The sequence below is a fragment of the Nerophis ophidion genome, linkage group LG05 (assembly GCF_033978795.1).
Source record: "Nerophis ophidion isolate RoL-2023_Sa linkage group LG05, RoL_Noph_v1.0, whole genome shotgun sequence".
NCBI classification, from domain to species: domain Eukaryota; kingdom Metazoa; phylum Chordata; class Actinopteri; order Syngnathiformes; family Syngnathidae; genus Nerophis; species Nerophis ophidion.
The window spans coordinates 60,511,291-60,534,335 of NC_084615.1; the positions used below are offsets into that span (position 1 = coordinate 60,511,291).

Sequence of the window (23,045 nt, forward strand, 5' to 3'; positions counted from 1 at the left end):
CATTGAATGACCGTGACCTTCGATCCCTCAGACGGCACTGTATCAAAAACCGACATCAATCTCTAAAGGATATCACCACATGGGCTCAGGAACACTTCAGAAAACCACTATCACTAAATACAGTTCGTAGCTACATCTGTAAGCGCAAGTCAAAGCCAAAGCAAAAGCCATTTATCAACGACATCCAAAAACGCAGCCGGCTTCTCTGGGCCTGAGATCATCTAAGATGGACTGATGCAAAGTGGAAAAGTACGGACTGATGAACATTAATATTTTGCAAATAATCATTACCTTTAGAATTTGATGCCAGCAACACGTGACAAAGAAGTTGGGAAAGGTGTGAATAAATACTGATAAAGTTGAGGAATGCTCATCAAACACTTGTATGGATAATCCCACAGGTGTGCAGGTTAATTGGGAACAGGTGGGTGCCATGATTGGGTATAAAAGTAAATTCCAAGAAATGCTCAGTCATTCACAAACAAGGATGGGGCAAGGGTCACCACTTTGTCAACAAATGCGTGAGCAAATTGTTGAACAGTTTAAGAAAAACTTTTCTCAACCAGCTATTGCAAGGACTTTAGGGATTTCACCCTTTACGGTCCATAATATCATCAAAGGGTTCAGAGAATCTGGAAAAATCACAGCACATAAGCAGCTAAGCCCGTGACCTTCGATCCCTCAGGCTGTACTGCATCAACAATCGACATCAGTGTGTTAAGGATATCACCACACGGGCTCAGGAACACTTCAGAAACCCACTGTCAGTAACTACAGTTGGTCGCTACATCTGTAAGTGCAAGTTAAAACTCTCCTATGCGAGGTGAAAACCGTTAATCAACAACACCAGAAACGCCGTCGGCTTCGCTGGGCCTGAACTCATCTAAGATGGACTGATACAAAGTGGAAAAGTGTTCTGTGGTCTGACGAGTCCACATTTCATTTTGTTTTTGGAAATATTCGACATCGTGTCATCCGGACCAAAGGGGAAGCGAACCATCCAGACTGTTATCGACCCAAAGTTCAAAAGCCAGCATCTTTGAGGATATGGGGGTGCATTAGCGCCCAAGGCATGGGTAACTTACACATCTGTGAAGGCACCTTTAATGCTGAAAGGTACATACAGGTTTTGGAACAACATATGCTGCCATCTAAGCGCCGGCTTTTTCGTGGACGCCCCTGCTTATTTCAGCAAGACAATACCAAGCCACATTCAGCACATGTTACAACAGCGTGGCTTTGTAAAAAAAAGAGTGCGGGTACTTTCCTGGTCTGCCTGCAGTCCACACCTGTCTCCCATCGAAAATGTGTGGCGCATTATGAAGCGAAAAATACGACAGCGGAGACCCCTTACTGTTGAATGACTGAAGCTCTACATAAAACAAGAATGGGAAATAATTCCACTTTCAAAGCTTCAACAATAAGTTTCCTCAGTTCCCAAAAATGTATTGAGTGTTGTTAAAAGAAAATGTGATGTAACACAGTGGTGAACATGCCCTTTCCCAACTACTTTGGCACGTGTTGCAGCCATGAAATTCTAAGTTAATTATTATTTGCAAAAAAACAAAAATAAAGTTTATGAGTTCGAACATCAAATATCTTGTATTTATAGTGCATTTAATTGAATATGGGTTGAAAAGGATTTGCAAATCATTGTATTCCGTTTATATTTACATCTAACACAATTTCCCAACTCATATGGAAACGGGGTTTGTACTTGCAGTATCCCTAATTCTCTCTGCGTTGATCTGCTACTTAAAGATGGAAGTGCTTTGGTGAAAATCCAATGTGTTACTTTATGTCAATGTATTTGTTTTGGCTTGTTTTTATTTTTTATTCCAATTTTCCATTGAAAGTGCCGATTTTGTTTCCACCCATTCATCTTGATCAAGTTGGTTTTGGAACCATATTCTGTGCTTAGGAAAATCATCAATTGCATTTAAAAGGTTAATTAGATTAATCATGGATTACCATGTTCATTTAAACAGCCCTATAGAAAAGCTTTGTTGGTTTATTTAAATGCAATAATCAGGAAATTGTTTTCAATACTTGGCAAATAAGATGCAAGCAACTGCCTACAACATTCTATGGTTACATTGACTTGATTAAAACAAATATGTGTCCAAGACTCTGCACATTAAAAGCGCACTTTGCAGTCGACTACATAAAATGTTGCGTTCTTATATTTTTGTTTTAAAACATTTTAATTTGGAGACAGCTGCAAACTGCACCTGTAAAACTTTGTATAGATACTGTATAAGAAATTGTTTGAATGACAAAGTCAGATAACTAAAGTAAATGCAAGACATAAAATACTATAAATATTATTGATGTAATTGTATTTGATTTGTATAGTTTGGCAGTCTACATAATTGCAATGCCTCCAGTTTTGTGAAAACTGAAAGTTAACAGCAGCCTTAAGAAGGTGGAAGTAGAGTGGGGCAAAAAAGTATTTAGTCAGCCACCGATTGTGCAAGTTCTCCCACTTAAAATGATGACATAGGTCTGTAATTTTCATCATAGGTACACTTCAACTGTGAGAGACAGAATGTGAAAAAAAATCCAGGTACTCACATTGTAGGAATTTTAAAGAATGTATTTTTAAATTATGGTGGAAAATAAGTATTTGGTCAACCATTCAAAGCTCTCACTGATGGAAGGAGGTTTTGGCTCAAAATCTCACGATACATGGCCCCATTCATTCTTTCCTTAACACGGATCAATCGTCCTGTCCCTTTAGCAGAAAAACAGCCCCAAAGCATGATGTTTCCACCCCCATGCTTCACAGTAGGTGTGGTGTTCTTGGGATGCAACTCAGTATTCTTCTTCCTCCAATCACGACGAGTTCAGTTTATACCAAATAGTTCTATTTTGGTTTTATCTGACCACATGACATTCTCCCAATCCTCTGCTGTATCATCCATGTATCCATTTTGGTATAAACTCAACTCGTCGTCTTTGGAGGAAGAAGAATACTGAGTTGCATCCCAAGAACACCATATCTACTGTGAAGCATGGGGGTGCAAACATCATGCTTTGGGACTGTTTTTCTGCTAAGGGGACAGGACGATTGATCAGTGTTAAGGAAAGAATGAATGGGGCCATGTATCGTGAGATTTTGAGCCAAAACCTCCTTCCATCAGTGAGAGCTTTGAATGGTTGACCAAATACTTATTTTCCACCATAATTTACAAATAAATTATTTAAAATTCCTACAATGTGAATTCCTGGATTTTTTTTCACATTCTGTCTCTCACAGTTGAAGTGTACCTATGATGAAAATTACAGACCTCTGTCATCATTTTAAGTGGGAGAACTTGCACAATCGGTGGCTGACTAAATACTTTTTTGCCCCACTGTATGTACATGTAGATTGAAATATTAGCTCAAAATAAAGCCAGGGTTGCTGGTTAACTACCTCTGTGAAGATAAATTAACCAAGTCGTGGCTTTAATATTGTCATATTTCTATTGTTATTGCCAAAATTCAATACAAGACAGGCTGAAACATATTAAAGATTTAGCCACATGGAAATATGAAATCGTGTACAGTAACAGATGACCCATTGATGCTGATGATAAAAACACACAAAATCAGAGCACTAACCGCAGACTTTGTTTTTATTTAACCTAGATTCAAAATATATCCTACATCAACGCAGAGGGGCAAAGCCCTCATCAGTAACAATGAATGATGTTTCCAAGTCTCATTACCTCACTTGGCTTGTTGAAACACTCCACTTTAGTTTAATTCACTTGCCAATGTATGGCATTCTGCACCCACAGCAGCTGTGACTGGCAGGTATTTTAAAACTAAGACTGAGAGTGTGTTGTTCACCATGTAAAGACTTTAATTGACGGGCATCTTCCAACTCCACAGGTTCAAGTCATAGTGCTGGATTTTCCCAAATAGTAGCCTCTATCCTGTGCGCCAGTTAATTGCTGCGTGTGTCATGTAGTTGGACAAAAATGTGCTGTGCCTCAATTAGACTCCTTCTTTTTCCTTTTTATGGGAAAAAAAGGGTTGGGACTGTATTATCTTAATATGACTGATACCATCATATGTTGCACACAACACAGAACCTGTGCAGCATCTCTAAAGTAGAACTTCACAATGAAATTTCAAGAGAAGATGATTGTGTCTTGTGAAGCAAAAACTTGAAAAAAAATCAAGGATTGGGAAAGAAAACACTTTACAAACTGTATATATTAAGCCTGCCTCACGAGAAGGCAGAAAAAGAAAAGTTAGTGAGGGGTTGAAGATAATAATTTTTTCAGGGATCTGCCCATCGATCAGCCACCAATACGTATTGACCAATTTTCGTGAAAACGCATCACCATTGCCGATTATTACCCTTGAGTGCTGATCACAAACACCGACCTTCTTTCGCTGACAGGGTATTTAATTTTAGTCCCCCAGATGACAAAAGGCTAGCAGCTAATTGTGTGTCTCCATACACAGTGTGGAACTGCTATCCTACGACAATACTAATCACCTCAATTGTGGCAAATAAACTGCTTTTCCTACTATCTTAAGTGTCATTATCAAGTACCATTGGAGGATGATGCTAAACATGTTACAAACCAAGAGCAAACCAGGAACAGGCCTGCTATTAGCTAAGCTAGCTTTAAACAAATACCACAAAAGTAATGCTAAATTAAGGTTAAGAATTGATTAACGTGGACCCTGACTTAAACAAGTTGAAAAACTTATTTGGGTGTTACCATTTAGTGGTCAATTGTACAGAATTTGTACTGAACTGTGCAATCTACTAATAAGAGTATCAATCAATCAATCAAAAAAAAAGAAGTGTAGATGGATTTAGGTTTCAACAGAAACTAAACAATTAACAAGAAATGTACAGATAGAATAATATTAATCTAGAACAGGGGTGTCAAAAGTACAGCCCGTGGACAGGTTTTGTCCGGTCCGTGGTCCTCGAGATGAGTTTGCTAAGTATAAAACTCAGCTGCAATTTTTCATGAAAGAAACTGCTGTTCTTAATGACATCCTTGTATATCGCAATGGCACTCTTCGGCACGCAAATGGTTTATGGGTGGATTGCAAATGCACAGTGTCTCTTCTCATGATCAGTGAGTGACCCGGAGCAACAGAAAAAAAAGAAGACAAAGAAAGGCATCGTCAAAACAGTTTTGTTGCGGTCAAGATTTCTCTTCTGTTTTATTGATGTCCTAAAACAGACTTGGGCAAATTAAGGCCCGTGGGCCACATGCGGCCCGTTGAGTTTTTCAATCTGGCCAACCGGACAGTCCCAAATAATTTTTTTAGATCTTTAAAGATGGAAAGTGTAACTGCCATTATGATGTGCAGTGATGTTTTCTAACGACCGTAAGTCTTGAACTATACAAAGTATTTCAATGGTTGGAATCTGCGCTTATGGATGATATACCGGTTACTATGGTAATCTAATTAGTTACTATGGTAATAAAATTAGTTACTATGGTCAAGTAGTTAGTTACTATGGTAACGTAAGTAACAGCAGCTCAGACGAGGCACCAAGCAGTGTGGGTGGGAAGCGTTTCCACAAACGCGGAAGGAGAGTTTCACAACAAAGTTCTAAAGCTTAGTGACGTATCTGATATATCAGATTGTAGGTGGGTTTATTTTGTACCTTTCGTGTTCATATTTCACTGTTTGTTGAATTTTTGTTGCGTTTCACTTGATTGTAAATATGTCGATCGAAAGAGTGACGTTCATATTCTGTCAATATTCGGTGTTTTATCCTTCATAGAAAAATTTACAATTCCATTATGTTTTTTAAGGTGGTCTTTCATAACTTTTTTAGCATTCAATTAGAAATTATTGTGAGGTTTTGTATTAGTGTTCATAAAAATAGATATACCGGCCCCCAGACACACTTTGTTCTCTAAATGTGGGCCCCGAGTCAAAATAATTGCCCAGGGCTGTCCTATGACATTGAAATTGACACATTTTATTGGTTCTCAAACTTTGCCTTTATATTTCTTACTGCGCATGCAATCTACTATATTTCCGAACATTGAACAGAAATAGACAATAGTTTTACACTCGCTGTTTTGATTTGTATTTTCGATTTTTAAGCACATTACTAAATGTTGATAACAATCCAGTATCAAACCAAAAACCAAAACAAAAAATTGGGGTTTTAATGTTAAATATTTGTTCTCTTCAAAAAAAAAAAAACGATGGACGCGACATCCACGGACCGTATTTGGTAGTTAGAAGAGTTTTTTTTATCATGTATTATCTATTTAGTATTTTGTTCAATCCCAGATAGGCTGTGACTTAAAGTTTATTTGGCTTTGGAGATACACTAAGACAAAGTCTAAGATCATTATGCCGTTTGTTGTGTTTTCGAAACTGCACTTTTTTTTTTAGAAATTTTAACTAACGTGAAGTGTTTTATTTAAAAGATTATTTGTGATATGTACATTTTCAGAATGTGCTTGTTCTATTATTGGCCAAAGTAAAACAAACAAAACAATCTGAATTTGTCTTTATTTTTAAGTTATAATGCCTTGATTTTACCAGCCTGGCCCACTTAGGATATATTTTCCTCCATTAGTTTGACACCCCAGGTCAAGAGCAAAAATTCAAAAGAGAAGTAGTTTGTAGTTATTCTTTAGTTACTTTGTGCTTTTGACCCTAATCAAAAAAGACGGTCAGGAACTAGTTTAAAATATAGTGCTGATCTCGTTAAACTGTCAATAGCACTCACCATAAGTAAACTGAAAAATCGCAAGATAATACATGTGATCGGTTTCGGTATTAGTATCGACCAATCTCAATCATGGATGATCTGTATCGGCAGCATAAAACCCTGATCGGAACATCCCTGGTTTATTAACATTTTGGTATGGGACAATATATAGCAAATTGGGCATAATGTAAAATTCTAAAGGGTAAAGGTTTACTTTAGATACTTTGATACCATAGACTTAACAGCAGCAATGGGTCATCTGCAAAAAGAATGGCATGCAGTTTCTTGGGATCGAGCAACAGCAACTTTAAAAGACAATTCCAATTCAAATGTTGTATAAACCTCCTGAAAACTTTAGCGTCCTATCCAGTAGACATTTGTTTTTAGTTTTTTCTTGCCAGAGTCACACATTTTGGAAAGAAACATCCTTGTTATATAAATGCCCACCGCAGAGGACACTGGTTCTCAGGAGCACATAAGAAGTGGATACATTTCAAATATAAAGTAACAATATGGAGGGCCAGAACAACAAGTGTAGAAAAGGAGGAGGAACAAAAACATGCAGCCACCATCTCTCTCTCTATCTCGCTGTTGCACACACACGCACACACACACACACACACACACACATACACAACCCCTCCGATGTAGCATGCCGCATCTCGGTGGGAGGAAGACAGGACAAGAGCAAATGGACATACTGTAGAAACCGGCCATGACGGAGTTTTCACAGCGGTCCCCCGTATAGTCATTGGGACACCTGATGAAGGGAAAACAGGACACAGGGAAAGAGAGAAGGGTACGGGGATAAAGATACAGAGGGAAAAGAGAGTTTGAAAGGGAGTAGTACACAAAAGGGGAGACAGAATAGTGGGGAGGAGAAAGGAAGGGGGGAAGGAGACACAAGAAAGCACAGAGAATGTTGAATTAGAAACAACACAATCCATGAAGTACAAAAAACAAGAGATGGCTTGCATACTGTGACATCACCGCTATCAATATGACATCAGTGGTACAGTATAATGATATCATCACAGTCATGAAGGTCATGTGATGCTAGTTCAGGAAGTACGAGGGGTTAAACACATAAAACCAGCAACCCTTAATGGAGCACACATAGCATAAACACATATATCGGACATGCGCTGATTGGATATGTCATCAGGTACAACCTGTACACTCTTATGAGCTGTGTGTTGGATATCCATCCAATCGCTACTACCGATTGGACGGTTTAGTGAGGTCTTTGGATCGACCCTGCAGGGGGTCTACTCCGACTCTGGTGGAGTCCTAGAAGACGGTCAAACTTGACTATCTAGAGCAGGGGTCGGGAACCTTTTTGACTGAGAGAGCCATGAAAGCCAAATATTTCAAAATGTATTTCCGTGAGAGCCATATATTATTTTTTAACACTGAATACAACTAAATGCGTGCATTTTTAAGTAAAACCAACATTTTTTGAGTATAATAAGTCTCTTATTCTTTTTAATAACATTGTTATTCTAAAGTTAACCAATAATAAATATTATACTTCTCACCATTTATGCGACAGCTTGGACAGGTGCGATAAACAGATGGTTGAATTAAAATGCATGAGAATGTTTTATAGTTTGAACTTGATTTTTAACACTGTGATTACCAGCGGAATTATTAATTACTCATTGTGTTGAGCAATGTCAGCTAAGATTTTTCGGAGAGCTAGATGCAGTCATCAAAAGAGCCGCATCTGGCTCTAGAGCCAAAGGTTCCCTACCCCTGATCTAGAGGAAGTAAAAGTTGTAACAATTTTTCCGTAGATGAACCTGCAGAAGGATCATTACCGGGAAAGATCATGAAGTCCCCAAGGCCTCAGGGGAATTTCAGCCCACCCTTGGCGTGGGTGAATCGGCTCCTGTCCAACGGTGGCGCGTCTCCGTGGGCCGCTAACCTTTCGGACCCATAACCGGCATCTGCTTTCGAGCAGGGGGTTTGGGTTGCTAAATCTGGTGCAGCCATCTTCTTGATGTAACTGCACATTGTCTTTCAAATAAACAAATGCATACAAACATACAGTGGGGCAAAAAAGTATTTAGTCAGCCACCGATTGTGCAAGTTATCCGACTTAAAATGATGACAGAGGTCTGTAATTTTCATCATAGGTACACACTTCAACTGTGAGGGACAGAATGTGAAAAAAAAATCCAAGAATTCACACTGTTGAGTTTATACCAAAAAGTTATATTTTGCTTTCATCTGACCACATGACATTTTCCCAATCCTCTGCTGTATCATCCACGTATCCATTTTGGTATAAACTCAACTCGTCGTGTTTGGAGGAAGAAGAATACTGAGTTGCATCCCAAGAACACCATACCTACTGTGAAGCATGGGGGTGGAAACATCATGCTTTGGGGCTGTTTTTCTGCTAAGGGGACAGGACGATTGATCCGTGTTAAGGAAAGAATGAATGGGGCCATGTATCGTGAGATTTTGAGCCAAAACCTCCTTCCATCAGTGAGAGCTTTGAATGGTTGACCAAATACTTATTTTCCACCATAATTTACAAATAAATTATTTAAAATTCCTACAATGTGAATTCCTGGATTTTTTTTTTCACATTCTGTCTCTCACAGTTGAAGTGTACCTATGATGAAAACTACAGACCTCTGTCATCATTTTAAGTGGGAGAACTTGCACAATCGGTGGCTGACTAAATACTTTTTTGCCCCACTGTACATATCTGGTGTATGGATCGGCTGGTTCACTGACTCATTTGCCCAACTGTAACAGTGAAACCTGAGCAGGAGGCGGTATACACCTCATACTGGTCACCTGTCAATCAAAGTTCACTAATAAACAAACAACCATTCACATTCACACTTATAGAGTCGCTATTTGTGTTACGAAGTTGAGTGGTTATGTACACACGCTCATAAAGTATTATTATTGTGCAAAAAAAGAAAGACAACTAGTTACGTAACCGTGGCAGAAGTATAGACAAAAGGTGGAAGGATACGTAGCTGAGTGTGACTACACTAACTTTTTTCCATCTCCCAAGAGCAAGGCAGACTCTTCTGATGGCAGTGTGTCAGAGCAAAAGAAAGTCAAATTGGAAATTGTAAAATATTCAGAAAGTGTTGAAGTGGTTAAATCAATATTGACTGCATGCCTGGGTCCAAGCCTCGACTAACATGAAGGGATAGAAATAGTATTTTTGAAATTGTGAAAGGATCTGCTCCTATGCAATGGACAGTCATAACTAAGCAGCTTAGTGGTCTCGTTATTGGCACATTCTCCTTGTCTTTCTCTCCCGTTTAACACCCTTTCTAGAGTGCAAAACAACTACAGGATTAAAAGTAACCAATTGCTTTCTGTTTTCTTGTTTCATTTAATTATTTTACTGTGTATCTTGGTTTTCCATGCCCCACTTTTTGAATGATTCGGTTTTAGGAAAACATTTTCACAAATAGTATGTGATTTTGAAAAAAAAAAAAATAATAATAAAAATAAAGATATTATACGTCGTTAAGAAAGTGCCTGTTATTATATTACATAGGTACTTACAGTGTGTGTGTGTGTGTAAATATATATATATATATATATATATATATATATATATGTATGTATATACACACATATATACATATATATATATATATATATATATATATATATATATATATATATATATATATATGTATATACACACATATATATATATATATATATATGTATATACACACATATATATATATATATATATATGTATATACACACATATATATATATATATATATATATATATATATATATATAGAAAAAAGGTGCCTGATCTAATACTTAAAAATGTTTTTGTTATTTGTAAAATATGCCAATGCATTTTTATTTGTATAGAATTGTGTGATGTTCAAGGTGAACTGACTCATAATTTAATTACTTGACTTATATAAATCATATGACGACTAAGTACAAATTCAAAAATAAATAAGATCTACAACAAGTGATCAGAATTATTGCTGTAATACAGAACATAGAGAAAGTGCCAAAACATGACTTTGTGTGCTGATGCTCATAATTCCAGGTGTCCAAAGAAAGTTAATGCAACCTTGCTCGCCATAATCATCATTGATGCATAATGAGGAAATGTTTTGGCTATTGGCTCGCCTAGTGCTGACGTCGGGCAGTATTATGAGGGTTGCAGTGTTAAAGCACCAGTATAACGGAAACATATGTTGATTTTATATTGAAGCGATTATCATATATTTTTGATTTATAACACAAAAAGAATTACACATTTTGCAAGTAAAAAGATAAATGATTTAAATCTCACAGAGATTCCCGAGCCATAATGAGGATGACAGTCACATGATCCATGATGTGCATGGATGGACTGATTCAGTTCAATTTATTGGGAACATGTCAAAAATTCACAAGCACACATTTTGTTCAAGGGATCAATCGTCCAAAAGGCATGGGAAGAAGCAGGGATTGTCTTGTCCCAACACTGTGCCCTAAACAGCAAAAAAACAAAGTAACAAAAAAAATAAAAAATGGTAGCAAGAGATAAGAACTGTCAAATAATTCAAAAGGAGTACATTAGCGTATAGAGGAATGTATTCATTGTTTACCCCAGTGCCACAATTAGTACATGACAGTAATATCACTGACATTACTCTGAAGCACAGTTACTGATATTATATCAGTAACTTTGCTTCAACAGTTCTTTATATACTTTGTAAACACCATCGGCTTGTATTGTTTCTTAAACTGACTCATGCTAGTGCATCCATTGTATAGCTTAATCCCACTTACAACTACACCAAATGTTTTCTAAGTTGTGTGTGTATATAAATCAGTGGGGAGCCGTGTGTTTCCCACCTAGGCCTTCAGTGATGTCCAACTTCAATGATTACCTCTCAAAATACCATCATTGATGTTACCACACACCAAATGACCATTGCTGGAGAAATACTATACAGAAACATATGTACACACTACTAGACATTGCACAAAACGGGTTATTTTCTGGCGCATTTAAAAATAAATGAACCCGCATCAGCAATTAAAACATATCTTATGTAATACAGTCAAAAATAAAATTGCAAAAAAAAAAAACAATTTAAACGTGAAAAAATAAAGAAATAAAATATCTGAAGTCACGTTTCATCTACAGCTGAGCTTGCTTCCATGGTTGGCCGACATGGTCTCACAAGATGTAGTGTCTCTTTAAATATATCCTTCTTGAAAATGGCCTTGCAAATATATGTGTTGTTTTGTCTCATCATAAAAGATGCCGATGAGGCGTGTTGTCTGACTTCTTAAAGTTCACTCCACACCGGCATGTCGACATTAACCTAAACGGGGCTACTGTGCATGCTCTCGACTGCTGTTGCATGCTGGGTAATGGAGTTCTTATGTTACCTGGTTCATACCTTAAGCCATCTAGAAGGCCTTACTGACAACAACACGTGATTTTATGGGCTATTGCAACTGTTTATCAACTGTATGTCCCCGTTCATTTACAGTGCACGGGCGCCTGCATTGTTGATTCTGAAGGCTCAGGCAGATTTGGCACAGCATGGCAACATTATCTAGTTGAATTCTGATTGGATAAAAACTCTATATGAACTAAAAACAACAGCGCTGGAAGGAGCATAGTATGACATGAAGAGAATATGAATATTTTTAGATATTTAGGGAAAGTAAATTAAAAATTACTTTTATCTTCAGTTATGATCATGATTTCTGGTTATGTTAGGCCAGCAGAGAAGGCCTTGCTGGCCCTGACAGCACACCACTGATATAAACGCTTTATGACATCGTATTTATCTACTTTTGTTGGGAAATTGTTAGGATCCGCCGCGCAGATCATACATTATTTTGGTTATTGAGTCCTTTTGTGTATCTTGTTTGTTCGTGGACTCTTCCGATTCTTAGTTTGTGCACTTCCTTGTTTGTTTTGTCACCATGGTTACTTAATTTTCCCCTGCCTTTACGCACACCTGTGTTTATTAATCACGTTCTGTATTCAAGCCACCCCTTTCCGTTTACTCGTTCTCTCCTCGTGGTTTGTGTTACACACTGTTTGTGTTCACATGTGACGACTCGGTTCTGTACTTAGACTCGCTAGCTTCCACGCTTAGCCTCTTTGTTTTCTATGTGTGTACTCGCTAATGCTTCCGCGCTTAGCTGCCTTTTGTTCCCATAGCTCTTATGCTAGTTAGCTCTTTGTTTTGCCTTTGTACCCAGTGTTTTTGTTTTAATAAATCATTACTTCTTACCCCCACACTGTGTCTGTTGTCCGACTGCATCCAGAAAGAAGCACCACTTGCATCACGATGCCCGCCAGACGCCACAGAAATACTGTTGTATATATCTGGGCAGTCCGGTATTATTTGCTTTGTCATTATTTTTGCATTTTGAAAATGTACAAAATGCTATAATTTCAATATTTTAAAATCAATGAAGATATGATTTGTGTGTTCTCTATAAGCAGCCTTATGTGTTATTTGGAGGGATCTTTTCTGCAGTTGTGTTAGTGAATCAAGTGTACTTTTGTGATTGTTCCCCCGTTTCTCGACACAGTAACGCAGGTATGGTAACACCAAGGAACAGTGGAGAGTATGGAGTGACTTTTGATTCAATATTGAAATATATTTGAAACTTTATGCTGTAAGTACTTTATTCTTGTTTAAAACTCCTAAACATGTTTTTTTCCACTATGTCAATATGTACACCATCTATTTGTACTTGTGTTTGATTTTATTTCCCCTAATATTTCCAAATAGCATTATTTTAGTTTTACTTAAATTCAAAGATAATCTGTTTTATCAAACCTTTTTTTTTTAGTTTGTCCATTTTTATTACTTCATGTGTGTTTTCCCCTTTAGCAGAATCCAGTGGTGTCATCTGCAAATTGTATTAACTTTAGGTCTTTTCTGCTTTTATTGATGTTAGTTATTTACAGATTGAATATGTTTGGTCCCAGAACTGACCCCCGGGGTACGGCACAAGATATATCCAAATAGTCTGATGTGTGATATCCTGTCCTCTTGCATTGCATCCTATTAGTCAAGTAGCTTTTCCCCCAGTTCAACACCACTCCCCTGATGCCGAATCATTCTAATTTGTGTATTAGTACATCATGATTCATTGTGTCAAATTCTTTTGATAGGGCCATAAATACTGTAGCGGCAGCTTGTTTATGATCTATTGCTTTGGTAATTTTTTTGTTCAATTAGTGCCATTGATGTTGAGTCATTTTTTCCATATCGATAATGGCAGGCTGAAACTACTTCGTACTTGTTTATCAATTTGTCTAACCTGTTGTTGTATATTTTTTCAAGAATTTCTGACAATTATGGGAGTAATGAGACTTTTCTGTCATTAGTAATTTGATGTTTATCGCCTTTCTTGTAAATATGTATTACTTTAACTATTTTATCTGGTCTGGGAATGTTCCTGTTTGAAATGATAAATTCTTTATGGGCAATAATGGTTGTAATATTTCTATCATACCATTAATTATCATTTTATACCAATTTATTCATAACCAGTGGATGTTTAAAATTTATTTTTTTATATATAAGATTAATTATTTCTTCTACTGTCACAGAGTTTAAGAAAGTTGAATTGGGATTTCTTTTTTTCAGAATCATCAGAATTGTTTTGGGGAATTTTTCTTTCAGTTTGTGTCCTATATTCACAAAATAGTCGTTGAACAACCACAACAAACCTAGTACTCATGGCATACTTAATGAGAGCCAACAACGATTACTTCGGAACAAATTATGATACAAAACCTTATATTTTTTCAGCCTGCATATAAGGACGATGAGGAACACATTTTAGAAGCTGTGTGCTAAACCGATGCAGATATAGTGAAACACATAAGTATAATGCAGCAGTATTGCTCAGTGCTAAACGAGAAATACAAACTACGAATTTAACACACACTGTACACTGTCTGCTCTCACTGGTTTAGAATGACCAAAGGTATAGTGTTTGGTGCTTGTCTAATGGATATATTACAGTCTTTACAAGATGGGTAACGTTTGCTGTGATGGCACACAAACAACTATCAGAAATGTAGTCAATATTACATAAAGATAATATGTCATGAGACATGCAAATTTAAAATACACAGAGGACATAAGTAAAGGAATTTAAATTACTATAAATATACCTACAAATGAGTCTCAATGATGCAATACATATATACAGCCAGCTTAAATAAATAAATAAATGGGTTATAAGCACACAGAGTTGGTATTTTCTTGTATTTTAGCCAAGTCCTTTACAAATAGTAAAATGTGGTTCACAGGGTACTAGGAACTAAATAATGATAAATCGGTTGTACTTGTATAGCGCTTTTCTACCTTCAAGGTACTCAAAGCGCTTTGACACTACTTCCACATTTACCCATTCACACACACATTCACACACTGATGGAGGGAGCTGCCATACAAGGCGCTAACCAGCACCCATCAGGAGCAAGGGTGAAGTGTTTTTGCTCAGGACACAACGGACGTGACGAGGTTGGTACTAGGTGGGGATTGAACCAGGGACCCTCGGGTTGCACACGGCCACTCTCCCACTGCGCCACGCCATGTTAGCATCGATTATTTTGCAGTCATGCAGTGACCAAATATGCCTGATTAGCACGCCAACAAGTGAATAACATCAACAAAGCTCGTTTATGTGCATTAACGCACAGCATAAAAAGTTTGGTGAACAAAATGAGACAAAGAAGGAGTGGCATAAAAACACGTCTTACCGTGGCAGCGTCGAAGAAAGTTGTACATAGTAAAACTAAACAAACTAAGGTGAGCTCAAGGACAGCTGAAATGAGTAGGACAAAACGGCGCTTGCCAAATACTCTCATCAGTGAAGCATGTAAAACAGCGAGATGACTAACGATTAGGAATGTTTATGTCATGTTTGTGCTCCGACAGAAACCATATTAAAATACATATATATATTTTTACCTGACCTTATTCCATTTTCACACATTTTTGAAAAAGCTCCACGGAACCACTGGGGAGGCGCTAAAGAGCCTAACCCCGCCCTAGACTAATCAGTTCAGTTACAGGGATCCACAAATGTCAACCTAAAACATTGTAATTTGCATGCTAGATCTGTTGTTTGCAATGACCCCTTGTACAGAAACACTACACCAATGTGCAAGGAGTGATTTTCCTCTTAGGAATTAATAGACTGTACTTTGTCAAGAATATAACATGTGAATACTGTCTCTCAGCGGCAATGCAATATTGTATGGCTGGAGAAGTGTTATCAGACTCATTAGCATGTGCAGCACCTACAATTGCACACATGCAACAACAACAGCCCTGGGGTCCACCAATATGGTTGTGTCAGAGATGTTCATTCATAAAATGTCTGTCAGTGGATTACAATCAGATGGCTGTCCAGAACCGTGTCAGAAATCAGATGGTGAGCATGTTTCTTATCTTTTTAATAGCAGCTTCAAATGAAACAATTAAAAACACAACAAACAAAGCCATTTCAAAGTTTGATGCAATACAGTGCAGATTTGAGAGTCTAATACAATAAGTAGTACATATTAAGGTTTGGCTGTCAGGGTAACCATAAATAATAACAATGCTGACTCATAACTGAAAACAAACAATGGTCTCCCGTTTCAGGGTGTTGTGCTATAAACGTATGACTAGTGAGTCAAACAGAAAATCTGTTTGGAAGCCATGAAAACAACATTAGAAATTAATTTCACACCCCAAGCAAAAAACATATGTGACTAGCAGCATGTATTTAATGTGCAGTCTTATGGGTGTAAGGATGCACCAATTCTGTCAAAAAATATGTTGGATGATAAATTGAATCACACGAGCACAGAATGAATAGGATACTTTGGGTTTGTTTTACAATGGACTAATAAAAGCACCTTAAAAACAGTGCAGTGTATTGTTTTGTTTGAAGGCGGGTGGTAAGCTGTCAGACTTTTGACAGAATATGAATATGATTCATAATCTGAAATCGCCTGTCAAAACCCTGATACTAACAATAAGCTTCTCACAACATCACAAAATGCAATTTTACGGCAAACTATGGGAATTTTTTAACTTGTACTATGTACTTTGGCAACTTATCTGTCGCTATAAACATCATACATGCTTCTCCTTAGTATTTAAGTCCAGGAGGGACCCCCTCGCTACCCCCAAAAAAGTGAAAAAAAAACAAGTAATGTGGATGGCGGTGGACCACAACGGTGACATTAAAGGCCTACTGAAACCCACTAACACCGACCACGCAATCTGATAGTTTATAAATCAATGATGAAATATTAACATTGCAACATATGCCAATATGGCCGGTTTAGTTTACTAAATTGTAATTTTAAATTTCCCGCCGAGTTTCTTGTTGAAAACGTTGCGGGATGATGATGGGTGCGCGTTACGTCACGGACTGTAGAGGACATATTAGCGCAGCACCATTTGCGGCTAAAAGTCGTCTCTTTTCATCGCGCAATTAAACAGTATTCTGGACATCTGTGTTGCTGAATCTTTTGCAATTTGTTCAATTAATAATGGAGAAGTCAAAGTAGAAAGATGGAGGTGGGAAGCTTTAGCCTTCAGCCACACATACACAAGGTGATTCCTTGTTTAAAATTCCTGGAGGTGAAGCTTTACTATGGATCAGAGCGGTCAAGCGAACATGGTTCCCGACCACTTGTCAACCGGCAGGATTCGGTGAGAAAATTGTGGTAAAAAGTCGCCTCTTACCGGAGATCAGCAGAGCTTGCGCCGTCCATGCAGCTGCCGTCGACATCCCTCAGACACTGGCCTCAAGACACCCGTGGACACACCCCTCCTACTATCAGGTACTATTTAATCTCACTAAAACACTAGCAACACAATAGAAAGATAAGGGATTACCCAGAAATGTCCTAGTAAATGTGTCTAAAAACTTCTGAATCCGTCCCAATGCAATCACCTTTTTTTTTTTTTTACTTTATTTTCTTTTTATTTATTTTTTTCTAGTCCTTCGCTATCAATATCCTCAAACACAAATCTTTCATCCTCGCTCAAATCAATGGGGGAATTGTCGTTTTCTCGGTCCGAATAGCTCTTTTTGTTGGAGGCTCCCATCATAAACTATGTGAGGACGTGAGGAGCCCTCACCCTTGTGACGTCATTGTCTGTGACTTCCGGTAAAGGCAAGGCTTTTTTTATCCGCACCAAAAGTTGCGAACTTTATCGTCGATGTTCTCTACTAAATCCTTTCAGCAAAAATATGGCAATATTGCGAAATGATCAAGTATGACACATAGAATGGACCTGCTATCCCCGTTTAAATAAGAAAATCTAATTTCAGTAGGCCTTTAAACTAAAAGATCACCATCAGTAGTGTGGACTTACTTTGTTTTTCATAATATGGATGTGGAAATATTCATTTTGTTCAGGTTTTACTAGGACTGTTAAAGTTAAAAAATGGAAACTTTAGCTTTGAAGCCTGGGCGGGTCGCTCTCTTCACAAGACCAACATTATTTATATCCACATTGTTCTAAGTTGTCACAATAGGTCCTAGCTGATAGCAGCATTGTTGACGAATCCACATAATACAAGCAACTTTTGCTTGCATAGTTTATAAGTCCTAAGTTGTGTTTTTTGGGGCTTGTTTTTGAACATGTGGTTGCTTATTTGGGATTACTTTTCTGTCCCCACATTAATACAAAACATTGAGCCCTGCGATGAGGTAGCGACTTGTCCAGGGTGTACGGCTTCTTCCGCCCGATTGTAGCTGAGATAGGCGCTAGCGCCCCCCGCAACCCCAAAGGGGAATAAGTGGTAGGAAATGGATGGATGGATGAGCTGGGAGATAATTTGTCCTTTTTTATGTTTCGTGGTTATCACGCATGACCATGACACATGTACAACTGAGCCAGAGCCCAGACTGCCAGATAAACAAGTGATGAGACGGAATAAGAATTAGTGGCAGAATTAGTGGGGAAAACTGAAAAAATATTTATATTTCATAACGTGAGAGAGAGTGGAAAATGTCTTGTCTGTGTGTCATGATGTTTATTAAACACACTTTTTCACAAATCCAACCAATTGTCCAGCCTGATGTTGGATGAACATTTCATTAAAACAACAACTAATATCTGCCATTAATTTTGATATTATGACTTAATCACCATTAAATATGTTAATCATTTCACAGCCCAATTTTTTACCTAATAGATTTGATCTATTTGAGGAACGTGAGAATGTGTTTGAAATAGTGTCACTGTTTAAAGTTGTATAGCACCAAAACATGTCATTGTTTCTGCACTATTGCTGTTTGTACTCTGGTTAAATTATGATTATGATGATTAGGATTTTTGTTGGTTAGTTTTTGTTTCACCCCAAGTCAACTGGCACAATGTCAACTGAAAATGCAAGGAGAACCCTCCCCTAATGCATATGCTGTACACAGCACCGGCTGTGTATCCTTCTCTCCACTTTCTCATGGATAACTGACATTTTGAATTAATTACAAGAAAAAAAAACTTGAAAAGAGCCGACTCAGCCATTCTAAAATAATTATAAATCGAGCAGAGGGAGGATGGAGACACTCACTCCTTCACCAGCATTGCTTTTACTGTGTAGGACATACTGTATCTCCTATTTTTTTATGCTTATTCTATACCACTTTCTTTACCTGCATCTGTTCATTCTTTATTTGGTATTTTCTCTTTACATTACTCTTGCAGATATTGGAAGAAGTTTAGGGGTTCAAGCACATTTCAAACACTGCTTTGTTCCAGCTAATGGCTGAGATTCCTTTGTTAAATAAATTACGCAAAAGGTCATTGCATCTGTATGATTTACAAATTACATTACTGTCACGCATTACTCCCCTGAACTCTTGGTAAATGTAAATTAAATCACTGTTGATTTTATGGATCCGTCAAAGGAAATATGAGTACTGTTACTTCTACCAATAATTGGTAATGTATGACATCCTACTGGTTACCTATTTTTTATAGTAAACTCAAAAGCAAGGGTTTTCAAACTGTGGCCCGCAAGCCCAGTGTAGCCTACCAAAATCTTTACGAATCATTACAAATTTAACAAGAAAATAGGCCGGCTGTGCGTTCCTGCTTAAATTTAGTCTGCTGTGAATTATCTTCTTATGATATTGGAAGGGCCCTGCGATGAGGTGGCGACTTGTCCAGGGTGTACCCCGCCTTCCGCCCGATTGTAGCTGAGATAGGCGCCAGCGCCCCCCGCGACCCCAAAAAAAGGGAATAAGCGGTAGAAAATGGATGGATGGATATTGGAAGGATTTTGTCGCTCTCTTATGTACGAAAACGCAGTTGATGTTCAATGACCACAAATTTCATTTACAAGTGAGATATGAACAGCTTTAGTTCATATGATCCAATCCAAACAACTTATCCCACTTATGGTGTAAATGGGTATCTATGTGTGCATAACAGCGTATTTATGATTACTCTCGAAAATATGGCTTTATCGGAGTTTGTACTGTATTTGTACATGTTTGGCAAACTTCCCTCTTCAATTTGGTTTGGAATTAAAATGATGACCTAAAGCATTGCGATCGCCAATTAGATGTAAAAACAGCTGTTTAAACGTGATCATACAAACCCCATTTCCATATGAGTTGGGAAATTGTGTTAGATGTAAATATAAACGGAATACAATGATTTGCAAATCCTTTTCAACCCATAGTCAATTGAATGCACTACAAAGACAAGATATTTCATTTTCAAACTCATAACTTATTTTTTTGTGCAAATAATAATTAACTTAGAATTTCATGGCTGCAACACATGCCAAAGTAGTTGGGAAAGGACATGTTCACAACTTTGTTACAGCACCTTTTCTTTTAACAACACTCAATAAACGTTTGGGAACTGAGGAAACTAATTGTTGAAGCTTTGAAAGTGGAATTCTTTCCCATTCTTGTTTTATGTAGAACTTCAGTCGTTCAACAGTCCGGGGTCTCCGCTGTCGTATTTTACGCTTGATAATGTGCCACACATTTTCGATGGGTGACAGGTCTGGACTGCAAGCGGGCCAGGAAAGTATCCGCACTCTTTTACTACGAAGCCACGCTGTTGTAACACGTGGCTTAGCATTGTCTTGCTGAAATAAGCAGGGGCGTCCATGATAACGTTGCTTGGATGACAACATTTGTTGCTCCAAAACCTGTATGGACCTTTCAGCATTAATGGTGCCTTCACATATGTGTAAGTTACCCATGCCCAGGGCACTAATACACCCCCATTCCATCACAGATGCTGGCATTTGAACTCTGCACCTATAACAATCCGAATGGTTATTTTCCTCTTTGTTCTGGAGGACACCACGTCCTCTGTTTCAAATATAATTTGAAATGTGGACTCGTCAGACCACAGAACACCTTTCCACTTTAAATCAGTCCATCTTAGATGAGCTCGGGCCCAGCCATGCCGGTGGCATTTCAGGTTGAGAAATGGGTTTGGCTTTGCATGGTATAGTTTTAACTTGCACTTACAGATGTAGCGACCAACTGTAGTTACTGAAAGTGGTTTTATGAAGTGTTCCTGAGCCCATGTGGTGATATCCTTTACACACCGATGTCGGTTTTTGATGCAGTACCGCCTGAGGGATCAAAAGTCTGTAATATCATCGCTTACGTGCAGTGATTTCTCCAGATTCTCTGAACTTTTTGATGATTTTACCTACCGTAGATGCAAAATTCCCTAAATTCCTTGCAATAGCTCATTGAGAAATGTTGTTTTAAAACTGTTTGACAATTTGCTTACAAAGTGGTGACCCTCCCCCCCATCCTTGTTTGTGAATTACTTAGCATTTCATGGAAGCTGCTTTTGTACCCAATCATGGGTGGGAGCTTGCATTCACAAGTTAGCATTCACAAGCTTGATGGCCTGTGGGTAGAACTTATCCGTCAGTCTCGTAGTCCTGGATTTCAGGCTCCTGTATCGTCTGCCTGATGATAGGAGGCTAAAGAGACTGTGCTGGGGGTGTGTACTGTCCTTTATGATGTTGTGTGCTCTCCTAGTGGCCCTGGTAGAGTACATGTCCTGTAGTGAGGGGAATGCTGCTCCTGATATGCACTGAGCAGTTTTAATCACTCGCTGTAGTGCCTTCCTGTCCTTAGCAGTGCAGTTTCCATACCAGACCGTGATTGAGCTGGTAAGGACACTCTCAACCGTACTTCTATAGAAGTTGCTGAGAATTTTGTGTGGCATGCCATATTTTCTAAGCCTTCTTAGGAAGTACAGTAGCTGCTGGGCTTTCTTTATTTTTTATTGGGTGTAGTGATCCCAGGTAAGGTACTCGCTGATGTGGGTCCCGAGGAATTTAAAGGTTTTCACCCTGTCCACCTTTGTTCCCCCTATGTACAAAGGTGTGTACTGTGCACTCTTTCTCCGTGGGTCAGTAATCATCTCCTTGGTCTTGTCTGTGTTCAAGGAGAGATTATTATCCTGACACCAGGCCACCAGTTCCGCTACCTCCCTTCTGTACGCTGCCTCAGCTCCCCCGGTGATCAGTCCGACGACCGTAGTATCATTTGCAAACTTGATGATACTGGTGTTGCTCTGGGAGGCCACACAGTCGTGTGTGAAGAGGGTGTACAGTAGGGGGCTCAGCACGTAGCCTTGGGGGGTCCCTATGCTTAGAACCTTTGTGCCTGATGTCTGGTTGCCGATTTTGACTGACTGGGGCCGGTTTGTGAGAAAGTTCAGGACCCAGTCACAGAGAATTGGTGTCAGACCAACAGTGAGGAGTTTAGCAGTGAGTTTTTGTGGGATGAACATGTTAAAAGCAGAGCTGTAGTCGATGAATAATAGCCTGGCATAGGTGTCCTTGCCCTCTAAGTGGTTGAGGGTGGTGTGGATGACGGTGTTGACTGCATCCACAGTGGACCGGTTCTGCCAGTAGGCAAACTGTAGAGGGTCAAGTGTGTCTGGGATGGTCTTCTTGATGTGTGATATGACTATCCTCTCGAAGCACTTCATCACTACTGGGGTGAGTGCAACAGGGCGATAGACATTCAGACAGGTGACAGTGTTTTTCTTTGGTAGGGGGCGATGGTGGTGGTCTTGAAGCAGGTGGGCACAACAGCTTGTGCTAGGGACAAGTTGTATATGTCAGCAAGTACGTCAGCCAGCTCTGATGAGCACACCCTGAGGGCCTGGCCAGGGATGTTGTCTGCCTTGCGTGGGTTTGTTCTCCTCAGAACTGTACGTACCTCTGCTGTTGTCACAGTGAGTGGTGGGTCCTGCGTGCGCTCCGTGGTCAGAACCCCTCTCTGTTGGTTGGTGTTGAGGACCTCGAAGCGGGCCTGGAACTCATTCAGCTCATCAGGCAG

At 38.7% G+C, this 23,045-nt stretch overlaps 1 protein-coding gene across 2 annotated transcripts in view; it reads right to left on the minus strand.

The window, feature by feature from the left end:
* nrg2b (neuregulin 2b) overlaps nucleotides 1-23,045 on the minus strand; it is a 134,416-nt gene that overhangs the window by 33,795 nt on the left and 77,576 nt on the right. For both annotated transcript variants that reach the window (XM_061901660.1, XM_061901661.1), the window contains exon 5: nucleotides 7,402-7,460. In XM_061901660.1, the coding sequence (XP_061757644.1) occupies nucleotides 7,402-7,460 (59 nt within the window). The remainder of the gene's footprint in view (nucleotides 1-7,401; nucleotides 7,461-23,045) is intronic.